This window comes from Lactuca virosa, chromosome 3 (genome assembly GCF_052849685.1).
Source record: "Lactuca virosa cultivar CGN04683 chromosome 3, Lactuca_virosa_CGN04683_v6, whole genome shotgun sequence".
NCBI lineage: Eukaryota > Viridiplantae > Streptophyta > Magnoliopsida > Asterales > Asteraceae > Lactuca > Lactuca virosa.
In genome coordinates this window covers 91,108,975-91,120,412 of record NC_136428.1, presented here as the reverse complement: position 1 = coordinate 91,120,412, position 11,438 = coordinate 91,108,975, and the positions used below count along the sequence as shown (strand labels likewise).

Sequence of the window (11,438 nt, the reverse complement as noted above, 5' to 3'; positions counted from 1 at the left end):
GGGTATTCAAGCTAAAAAGGAGTGCAGCTGGAGAAATACTCAAACACAAGGCTCGACTGGTCGCCAAGGGTTATGTTCAAGAAAGGGGTGTCGATTTTGACGAAGCATTTGCACCAGTAGCCAGGCTGGAGACGATAAGACTGATCCTCTCGGTAGCGACACAAGAAAATTGGCTTGTACATCACCTGGATGTCAAGTCAGCGTTCCTACACGGAGACCTTAAGGAGGAGGTTTACGTAACTCAGCCCACTGGATTCACGGTCAAAGGCAAGGAAGGCTGGGTGTATCGTCTTCACAAGGCCCTGTGTGGGTTACGATAGGCGCCAAGGGCATGGAACATAAAACTCGACCAATCACTCAAGTCACTTGGATTCACCAGATGTGTCCATGAGCAAGCCGTCTATAAGGTACATAAACCCAACTTGATTCTTATAGTGGGTGTATATGTAGATGACCTTATAGTCACTGGGTCAAGTGAGAAGGGAATCCAGGAGTTCAAGAATAAAATGAAATGTTTGTTTGACATGAGTGACCTGGGAGTGCTATCTTATTACCTGGGAATTGAAGTATCACAGGATAAGGATGGTATAATGCTCACACAGAAGGGGTATACTGAAAAGATCCTAAAGGTTTCGGGCATGGAAGGCTGCAATAGTTCTTAGTACCCAATGGAGCCAAAACTCCAGTTAACCAAAGATGAAGATGGTGAACCTGTGAATGCAACAATGTACAGGAAGCTTGTTGGATGTTTAAGGTACCTGGTCCACACAAGACCAGACCATAACTACAGTATTAGAGTGGTGAGCAAGTTTATGCAAAACCCCAAACAAAGCCATTATACTGCTATAAAACATATCCTGAGATATGTGAAGGGTACAACAGAGTATGGACTGATGTACCACAGGGGAGGTGACGGAAGATTTGTGGGTTACAGTCACAGCAGTTACAACAATGATTGTGAAGATAGAAGAGGAACCACTGGAATAGCTTTCTACTACTCAGGAAACCTCATAACATGGGCATCACGGAAACAGAAAACTGTGGCACTTAGCTCATGTGAAGCCGAGTATATGGCTGCAACTGCAGCTGCATGTCAAGGACTGTGGTTAAGGAACCTGTTCAGTAAGCTGATGGGAAAGAAAACACAGAAGGTGAAGCTGTTAATTGACAACCAATCCACCATAGCACTCATAAGAAATCCGGTGTCCCATGGCAGAAGCAAGCACATAGACACAAAGTTCCACTTTATTCGTATGTGTGTTGAAAGCGAACATATTCAAGTGGAGCATGTGAGTGGAGATCAACAGAAGGCTGATGTTCTGACAAAGGCAATGCCAAGGATAAAGTTTGCTGAGATGAGAGCACAAATTGGCATAGAAGATCTGAGGAAGAAGGGTCAACCTTGAGGGGGAGAAATGTTGGTCAAAGGTTGACCTGGTAATTAGGAAAGAATAAAACACATGGGCAGTCATGACCGTTAGCAAATGAACTGTTCCTAGTATTTCTCATTTTCTGTTAATTCTAGTAGTTTAAATAGAATAGCTTAGGAGTTACAACAATCAGTCGAAAATTCATTGTACAGCAATTCAATCATTTGGTTGCTACTCTTCATTCAATAAAGAAGTAATCATTCGACTGCCTATTTCCAGTTTTACCCCTGTTAATTCCTTGTTGTTTATTGTCCCATTGCTGATCACCAACACATATTTCCAAAGATTCAAAAACATACAATTTAAGAACATATTTCTAAAATCAATTTTATCTTCAAGTCTGTTCATGTTCACACCGGCTTATCTTATCTGCTAGTTATATATAGAATAAGTAATTTATATGAAAATATTTTAAAGAATAAAAGGGTGCTCAACAGAAAAGATAAGAGAAGTAGACAGATTTCAGAGTAAAAAACTCAGCCTAGGGTGCAAATGAGAATATACATGGTGCATTTATCGAGGCTCTAGATTGGTTACTGTAACTTCGTTGTTGGAGAATCTACTTGAGGCATGGGCACTTCTTTGTAATGTAAAAGCAGGCTTTTTGGGCGATGGAACAGTTGCGTTTTCATTTATCAACATGACAACCACTTCTGACATTGTTGGTCTGTCACTCATTATTTCTTGAATACATAGAAGTCCAACATTTATGCACTTTACTGCCTGTTGATCAGCATTGCTACAGGTGCCCCTGATTAAAGGATCAATCAACTCCAAACCTCTGCCTTCGATCCACCTTTTCCATGCCTAAAGATGATCCAAATTAAACTGAAGTTGTTTGCAAGTAGTTATCATGTAATAATTGAAAAAGAACACATCATATATACTTACCCATTCCAATATTGTAAGAAAGCCTTCGATGTAATTAGAAGTACTCCTTTTACCAGTCACAATCTCCAGCAGTAAGACCCCAAAACTAAATACATCGGATCTCTCAGAAAACCACCCGTGAAGTGCATATTCAGGTGCCATATATCCACTGCAATTAACAGAGCAAGGACATTAGTTAACACATCATCGTTAATTAGTTATCTGCTATATAACTAATTTAAGATGTAATTTTGCTGATGCATTGAATAACTTGTGGACTTACTAGGTACCAACAACTCTGTTGGTTTTGTCTTGAGTTTGGTTCATTCCAAAAATCCTTGCCAATCCAAAATCTGAAATTTTAGGAGTCATCATTTGATCCAGAAGAACATTGCTTGCTTTTAAGTCCCTATGGATAACTCTCAGTCTAGAATACTTGTGCAGATAAAGGAGTCCTTGAGCTATCCCTTCTATTATATTGAATCTATTGCTCCAATCAAGATTCAAACTCTCGGATGGATCTAGGGACGATAGATAAAAAAATATATATCATGCAACATGAAACAAATTAAATTTGAATACACCCTCAGAACATATGGGAAGGCAGAAAAGTGTACCAAATAGGAACTTGTCTAGGCTTCGATTAGGCATATACTCATACACGAGAATCTTTTCATCTTCTTCCACACAACATCCCAATAGCCTAACAAGATTCGTATGCTGAAGTTTTGCAATAATCCTCATCTCATTCATAAACTCCTCGCGTCCTTGTGATGATCTTGCTGATAGCCTTTTAACCGCCACTTCTATGTTTCCAGGCAAAGAACCCTGCAGTGTACCTTTTCTCATCTTAATTACAGATAAATTTTAAATTATATGCCATAAAGTAATAAATAATGATGTTGTGGGGACTAGCTAGCAAGGTATCATACCTTGTAAACAGAACCAAACCCACCCTCTCCAAGCTTGTTTTCCACTGAAAAGGAACCTGTTGCTTCGACTACACTCCTTAAGCTAAACGATACAAGCTCTACGCTGTTATGTGCATCTCCAATGGATGTGCTCATAGAATCATATCCAAGTAATTCCCTCCTTATTCTCTCTGCATGGCATAAGCCACAACTGTCAACTGGTAATCTTGAAAATGAATTGATTTAAGAAATCTTGACTTTATTTAACTTCTAACCTTCCTTTATCATCCTTCTCCTTCGCCTTGTCAAGAAGTAACCAAAAATGCTGATTAGAAGCAGTCCTACAGAAACAATGGCAACTGCAACTGCAACTTCATTCCTGATTTTCTTTTTGTGGGTGAAAGTATTTTCATGTCTCTTGTCTACTGCATGTTGATCATGGAAGAACAAAGAAGTTTTGATGAGGACATTGGAATGCAAATGAAGCACTGCTATTCATAAAGAAAGGTAGACATATATACCGAGTTGGGAGCTATGAACGCGGACATAGAGATTTTGACCAAAAGTGTTATTATTTGAGATATCCACAAGCTCTCTGAACCAGTTCAGACAAATTATTGTAAGTTCATTGGTGACATTCTCATATGCATAAGCTGTACAGGAGCAGTTGCTGAAGCATCCAGATTCACAGTCGTTAAAACTCATTTTCCCTATGCTGACTGCATGATCTGGTAGCTTCACTCCTTCATATACTGAAAACATATCTCCCCTGTTGCAGCTCAACGTCTTAATTCTCACACATCCACCCGTCCAGTTCCCTGCACTCCATTCATTGTATGATTTCGGCTGGAAACCAGTCATACACTTGCACGCTGGAAAGGATACATTTGTCTTGCTGCAGATTGTAAATGGGCCACAGTAGCCATAAAAATCACATGTATCTCGAGGTAACTGCCATACAACTTTCCATGTATTTTGCGTCCATACATGTAGCTCAATTTGCCCGTGAGGAACCAAGGTAAACCGTGTGCTGATTGAGTTTATGGAGATACCATACAAAAGATAATCTTCATCATCTTTGACAACATAACTTATATATGCTGGAAATCCTCCATCCATAACTCTACTGCCAAACCTTCCATCTCCTATAAATCCACTACCATACGATAAATTAGTTGCATAGATATTGCTTCTCCAATACGGTTCATCCCCTTTCCAAATGTATACCTGATGCCGATGTGGATCTATCCCTAGTGAGAATATACCTGGTTGAGGATTCTCATCATCTACCCACGATGTTAGACGCATTTCTTGCCCACTTCTGGTGGAGCTAAGTTTCATGTCAGTCAAAAACGTGTCAGTCAGATGATCAAAACTATGCCACAGTTCATCTTTACCATGTCTAAGTACCAGATTCCCATTATCAAGTAATACTGCATCTGTGGCGTTTATGACTGACACATTTGATGTCCAGATCTGCTCTTTTCCACTTAAAACCACAAGATTCCCATCTTTAGAAAGCCTAAGAATTGATGGTGAACCTTTTGGAACTGGAGATGCTCTATTCGCAACCCAGATGACTGTTAGTTTCGGGATTGTGTTGTACCATATCCCCAGGTAGCTACCGGTAGAATTACCAGGACTGAAGAACCCTAATGCAAACGTACCTCCGGCTGAGATTATTGTTTGGTTGCTAGTGATGGAGTTGGTTGCGGTTATGGTGTTTTCACTATTAGAAAGAGGTAAGACAGAAAACGAGAGAATCAACACAAGACATTGTAGCCATTGCCATTCCATTGAAGGTAGCTTTCAATTCATGTGGTTTAAGATTCTATTTCTCGGTCTCTTATAATTCGTTCCCAATTCCCAGGTGTGAAGAAGAGAGTGAGAGGTGGTGATGACATACAGCAACGGTGACTTACTTGTTGACAAATATGTGATAAAAACAAATTTGAATTCTTGGTTCATCGATTAAAGTTGCATACATACACACGGATGATCGGAGTGTTCACAAAATTTTCAGGGATTAAAAAAATTACTATATTTCTTTTGCACTAAACTATAAATTCTTTCCGGGATAAATCTATTTTAACTTTTTTTTAAACTTCAAAATACAAATATTATAATCTACTCCTAAACTAATACCTAATACTATGGATGTGCGTTTGGACCGAATACCCGAACCGAAACCGAATCCCGGACCGGACCGACCCGAATTAGGACCGAATAAGTTATTTGGGTCGGTTCTCGGGTATCTATTTTTGCCCAATTCGGGTTTCTGGTTTTTCGGTCCGTGAATAGTCACTTGAACTGAATAACCCGAATAAACCGAAATGACCCGAACCGAACCGACCAATATTAATATAATCGGTCCGGGTTTCGGTTTCCACTTTTCGTCCAATTCGGGTTCGGGTCGGTTCCGGCCCGAAGCACATCCCTACTTAATACCACCTATGTCCACCACGAGACTTGAACCCTTTGTTAAAGATCATCACTAGCCCAATAGAACAAATATTATCTAGAAGACTTTAGCTTGTTCTAGAACGCTCTAGAAGATTCTAGAACATTATGGAAGACTATGGAAGACTCCGGAATATACCGGAAGAGTCTAGAATACTCTAGAACGACATGGAAGACCCTGGAAGGTTATGGATCATTCTAGAAGACACTGGAGCAACCTAGACCTCTCCAGAACATGGTAGAATATTCTAGAAACATATGGAAGCATATAGAGTATGTTAGATAGTTCTAGAGTTATCTAGTAGGTAGTAAGTGTATACTAGTATCTAGAACCTTCCTAAGAGGCCTATAAATAGGTGTGGAGCTCATTTGCTCCAAACCATCCAAGAAAGCCTCAAAGAGAGCAAAGTGTGTAGTAGTCTCACAAAGTGTAAGGTCTTCTTAAGTGTCTTAATAAAAGTCTTTTTGTTTCCCATACAAAGAGTCGTGTTCAACAATCTGGTATCAGAGCAAGGTTTCTTGATAGTGAGAACGAGTGATTCTCGTTGTATCGTGAGTAGTTTGTGACTCTGCAAGTTTAGTGTCGAAACTAGCTTGTTTGGTATTACCGAGGTACTGCCAACACGATGGGTGATCTCCAAGTCGTCGGAGGAATCAAGAAACTCAACAACAACAACTACAAAACATGGGAAACATGTATGAAGTCCTACTTACAAGGACAAGATCTATGGGAGGTCGTTGGCGGAAGCGAAACCACGCCTCCGGAGGAAGATGTTAATGGCGCTCTACGCAAATGGAAAATCAAAGCAGGCAAAGCAATGTTTGCCTTGAAGACCACAATCGAAGAAGAGATGTTGGAGCATATTCGGGACGAGAACACACCGAAAGAAGCTTGGGACACGTTTGTGACGCTTTTCTCAAAGAAGAATGATACAAGACTACAACTTTTGGAGAACGAGCTATTATCAATCTCACAACGTGACATGACGATTGCTCAATATTTCCACAAGGTCAAGTCGATATGTCGGGAGATTACTGAACTAGATCCGCAATCCGTCATTACAGAAGCTCGAATGAAGAGGATCATCATCCATGGACTGAGGCCGGAATATAGAAGCTTCGTTACTGCTGTACAAGGATAGCCCGTTCAACCATCACTTGTAGAGTTTGAGAATTTGTTGGCCAGCCAAGAAGCTATGGCTAAGCAAATGGGAGGCATCACGCTGAAGAGTGAAGAAGAAGCACTCTACACAAGTAAAAGTCGGAGAAATTTCAAGCCACCTTCTAAAGAAGGATACAAAAATGCTGACAAATGGAAGAGTCAGCCAGGAACCTCACAACCATGGAGATCTCAAAAGACCGACAATAAGAGTTCTCGGGGGAGGAGGTTCGAAGGCAACTGCAACAATTGTGGAAAGTGGGGCCACATGTCCAAAGATTGTTGGTCAAAGAAAAAGTCTGTGGAAAGCAATGTCGTAACTTCCAAAAAGGAAATAGAGGATGAATGGGATGCTGAGGCATTATGCGCCACAGAAGAAAACGAGTTGGCGCTCATGGCAATGATGGGAGAGCGTATCAACTATGAGAATGACTGGATCATTGATTCAGGATGCTCCAATCACATGACTGGTGATCAGAACAAACTACAAGACGTGAAGGAGTACAAAGGGAGTCGCATGGTACTTACAGCCAACAATGCACGACTTCCAATTGCTCAGATTGGCAAAACAACGATCATGCCTGGTAATAAATCTGACATGGTGTCACTACATAATGTCTATCACGTGCCAGGTATGAAGAAGAACTTGTTATCGGTATCGCAACTAACATCATCAGGAAACTACGTCTTGTTTGGCCCACAAGATGTGAAGGTCTATCGAGATCTTAAAATATCAGAAAATCCAACAATGGAAGGACGGAGAGTGGATTCCGTCTATGTTCTCTCCGCAGAGTCTGCCTATGTAGATAAGACTCGTAAGAACGAGACAGCAGATCTATGGCATGCACGGCTGGGACATGTTGGTTATCACAAGTTGAAGGTAATAATGGAGAAATCCATGCTCAGTGGCTTACCTCAACTTGAAGTTAAAACAGATGTTGTTTGTGCTGGATGTCAGTATGGTAAAGCTCATCAATTACCATACAAGGAGTCAAATTTTAGAGCAAAGAAGCCACTAGAGTTAATTCACTCGGATGTGTTCGGTCCAGTCAAGCAGACATCAATTAGCGGGATGCGGTACATGGTGACATTCATTGATGATTATTCGAGATATGTGTGGGTTTTCTTCATGAAAGAAAAATCTGAAACATTCTCAAAGTTTCTAGAATTCAAGACAACGGTCGAAGGAGAAGTGAGAAAGAAGATTCGGTGTCTACGCTCAGACAATGGAGGAGAATACACCTCGGAAGAATTCAATAGCTATCTAAAAGAATGTGGTATACGTCATCAATTCACATGTGCCAACACACCTCAACAAAATGGTGTAGCTGAGAGAAAGAATCGACATCTTGTAGAAATTTGTCGAAGCATGCTACACGCGAAGAATGTCCCAGGAAGATTTTGGGCTGAAGCAATGCGAACTGCTGCCCATGTGATCAATAAACTTCCCCAACCAAGGTTAGGTTTCATCTCACCATTTGAGACACTATGGAACATGAAACCTACTGTTAGCTACTTTCGAGTATTTGGTTGTGTCTGCTACGTATTTGTACCTAGTCATTTACGTAGCAAGTTTGACAAGAAAGCAGTCAGGTGTATAGTTGTTGGATATGACAATCAAAGAAAAGGATGGAGGTGTTGTGATCCAACAAGCGGAAGATGCTACACTTCAAGAGATGTAGTGTTCGATGAAGCATCTTCATGGTGGTCCTTAGAGAAGAAAGTATTACCAGACTCGGAAAATATTGAAGAAGTTTTAAAACAAAAGATGGGGGAGCAAACTGCACACATTTGGTCAAGTGTTGATACACCTGAAGATCCGAGCGACACTGATATCATTGAGCAAGAAGTAACTCAAACAAGTAATGCCGGTGAAAGGGAGACGCCGCCTCCACAACTTCGAAGGACGGAAAGAATCCGAAAGCCTAATCCCAAGTATGCTAATGCGGCTATTTTAGAAGACGGTGTTAAAGAGCCGGAGACATATGAAGAAGCAATTAAGAATAAAGCTTGGCAGAAGGCAATGGAAGAAGAAGTTACAGCCTTAAAGCAGAATCAAACGTGGGAACTGGTACCAAGACCAAGAGATATAATACCCATTTCCTGCAAGTGGGTTTATAAATTAAAGCGACGCACAGATGGATCAATTGAAAGATACAAGGCTCGTTTGGTGGCTCGAGGGTTCTCACAACAATATGGATTGGACTATGATGAAACATTTAGTCCAGTGGCGAAGATAACTACTGTACGGGTGCTGCTAGCTCTTGCAGCTAGTAAAGACTGGAAATTATGGCAGATGGATGTGAAGAATGCTTTCCTGCATGGAGAATTAGATCGGGAGATCTACATGAACCAACCAAAGGGATTTGAGGATGCAGTTAATCCCACTCATGTGTGCAAGCTGAGAAAAGCTCTTTACGGATTGAAGCAGGCACCAAGAGCCTGGTATGGTAAGATTGCTGAATTTCTTACCCGAAGTGGTTATTCAGTTGCACATGCAGACTCAAGCCTGTTCGTCAAAGAAAAAGAAGGGAAGTTGGCAATTGTGTTGGTTTATGTGGATGACTTGATCATCACCGGGGATGACGAAAGAGAAATCCATCAAACAAGAGAAAATCTATCGGTGCGATTCCAAATGAAAGAGCTGGGGGAGCTTAAACACTTCTTGGGGTTAGAAGTTGATCGTACAAAGGAAGGGTTGTTCCTCTGCCAACAAAAGTATACAAGAGATATACTTCAAAAGTTTGGCATGTTGGAGTGTAAGCCATTATCAACACCAATAGAGCCAAATACCAAGATATGTGCTAATGAAGGAAAAGAGTTGGACGATGGAACGATGTATCGACAACTAGTAGGTAGTCTTATCTACCTAACTTTATCTCGGCCTGACATTGCTTATGCAGTTGGAGTTATGAGTCGATACATGCAAAATCCGAAGAAACCTCATTTGGATGCTGCCCGACGGATCTTAAGATATGTCAAAGGTACAATTGACTATGGTCTCTTGTATAAAAAAGGAGAAGACTGCAAGTTGGTTGGATATTGTGATGCTGACTATGCAGGAGACCATGATACCCGAAGATCAACCACTGGGTATGTGTTCAAGCTTGGGTCGGGGCCAATATCATGGTGTAGTAAAAGACAACCAACCGTATCATTGTCAACCACAGAAGCGGAGTACAAAGCAGCGGCCGTAGCAGCTCAAGAAAGTACATGGTTGGTACTCCTAATGGAGGACTTACATCAAAAAGTTGACTATGCGGTACCACTTCACTGCGATAACCAATCTGCAATTCGGCTGGCAGAAAATCCAGTATTTCATGCTAGAACAAAGCATGTGGAAGTGCATTTTCACTTTATCAGAGAGAAAGTCTTGATGGAAGAAATTGAGATGCGACAGATCAAGACCGATGACCAAATAGCAGACTTGTTCACCAAAGGACTGAGTATTGGAAAATGTGAAGGTTTTCGTTGTCAGCTTAACATGGTACGAAGAATGAGGGCTAGTGCTGAGGGGGAGTGTTAAAGATCATCACTAGCCCAATAGAACAAATATTATCTAGAAGACTTTAGCTTGTTCTAGAACGCTCTAGAAGATTCTAGAACATTATGGAAGACTATGGAAGACTCCGGAATATACCGGAAGAGTCTAGAATACTCTAGAACGACATGGAAGACCCTGGAAGGTTATGGATCATTCTAGAAGACACTGGAGCAACCTAGACCTCTCCAGAACATGGTAGAATATTCTAGAAACATATGGAAGCATATAGAGTATGTTAGATAGTTCTAGAGTTATCTAGTAGGTAGTAAGTGTATACTAGTATCTAGAACCTTCCTAAGAGGCCTATAAATAGGTGTGGAGCTCATTTGCTCCAAACCATCCAAGAAAGCCTCAAAGAGAGCAAAGTGTGTAGTAGTCTCACAAAGTGTAAGGTCTTCTTAAGTGTCTTAATAAAAGTCTTTTTGTTTCCCATACAAAGAGTCGTGTTCAACACCCTTGACCTCAAAGAGAGAGAGCACCACCTCATACCACTGGGCTAGATCACATGACTTATATTATATGTAGGTCCATTCATAATTTATTTGTACTACATTTTATTACATTTTTCATTTATGAGGTAGGGCTAAATTCACACCTTTAGTCCAAGTATTAAAAAAGTAATACTGATCGTCCCTGCAATTTACTTTTTGTCCAAGATTTGTCCCTCCCTCTAACATCCGTTTGATCTCCCGTTAGACAACCTCCATGTGCCCCTCACGTGAGGATAATATCGTCATTTCATCTTGGATACCCTCACATCACTAATCAGATGAATAATTGCAAATGTACCCTCATCGTCTCTTTCTTCCTTCTTCCATCTCTGTAAACATGGAACTTTTCCCTCAAAGAACAATGGTGATTTGTAGATGTGATGCTAAAGCAGTGATCATGACCTCTTGAACGAATATGAACCCAGGTACAAGGTTTTGGTTTTGTTCAAAGGATGGCAACTCATGTGGCTTTGTGGGATGGTATGATGCTCCAATGTGAATGTGTGCAAGAGCTGGATTGCGTAGGTCCATGAATGAGCTCCTTGAAGCTGTTGCAGAAGGTAAAATACGTAA

The 11,438-nt window shown here is 40.8% G+C and overlaps 2 protein-coding genes and 1 pseudogene across 2 annotated transcripts; 2 read left to right on the top strand and 1 right to left on the bottom strand.

Moving 5' to 3' along the window:
- Window positions 1-668: 668 nt before the first annotated feature.
- LOC145163821 (secreted RxLR effector protein 161 pseudogene) lies at window positions 669-1,406 on the top strand (annotated as a pseudogene).
- A 537-nt stretch (window positions 1,407-1,943) lies between these two features.
- On the bottom strand, window positions 1,944-5,008 carry LOC145163820 (receptor-like serine/threonine-protein kinase SD1-7). The gene is made up of 7 exons (XM_079082572.1): window positions 3,733-5,008; window positions 3,487-3,636; window positions 3,233-3,402; window positions 2,918-3,128; window positions 2,584-2,821; window positions 2,322-2,469; window positions 1,944-2,237 (listed from the first exon to the last, which is right to left on the bottom strand). The coding sequence occupies exons 1-7, from the start codon at window positions 5,006-5,008 to the stop codon at window positions 1,944-1,946; spliced, it is 2,487 nt and encodes an 828-aa protein (XP_078938698.1).
- A 1,289-nt stretch (window positions 5,009-6,297) lies between these two features.
- LOC145163819 (uncharacterized) lies at window positions 6,298-6,813 on the top strand. Its single transcript, XM_079082571.1, has one exon. It carries the CDS (start codon window positions 6,298-6,300, stop codon window positions 6,811-6,813), a length of 516 nt encoding a protein of 171 aa, XP_078938697.1.
- The last annotated feature ends 4,625 nt before the right edge of the window (window positions 6,814-11,438 follow it).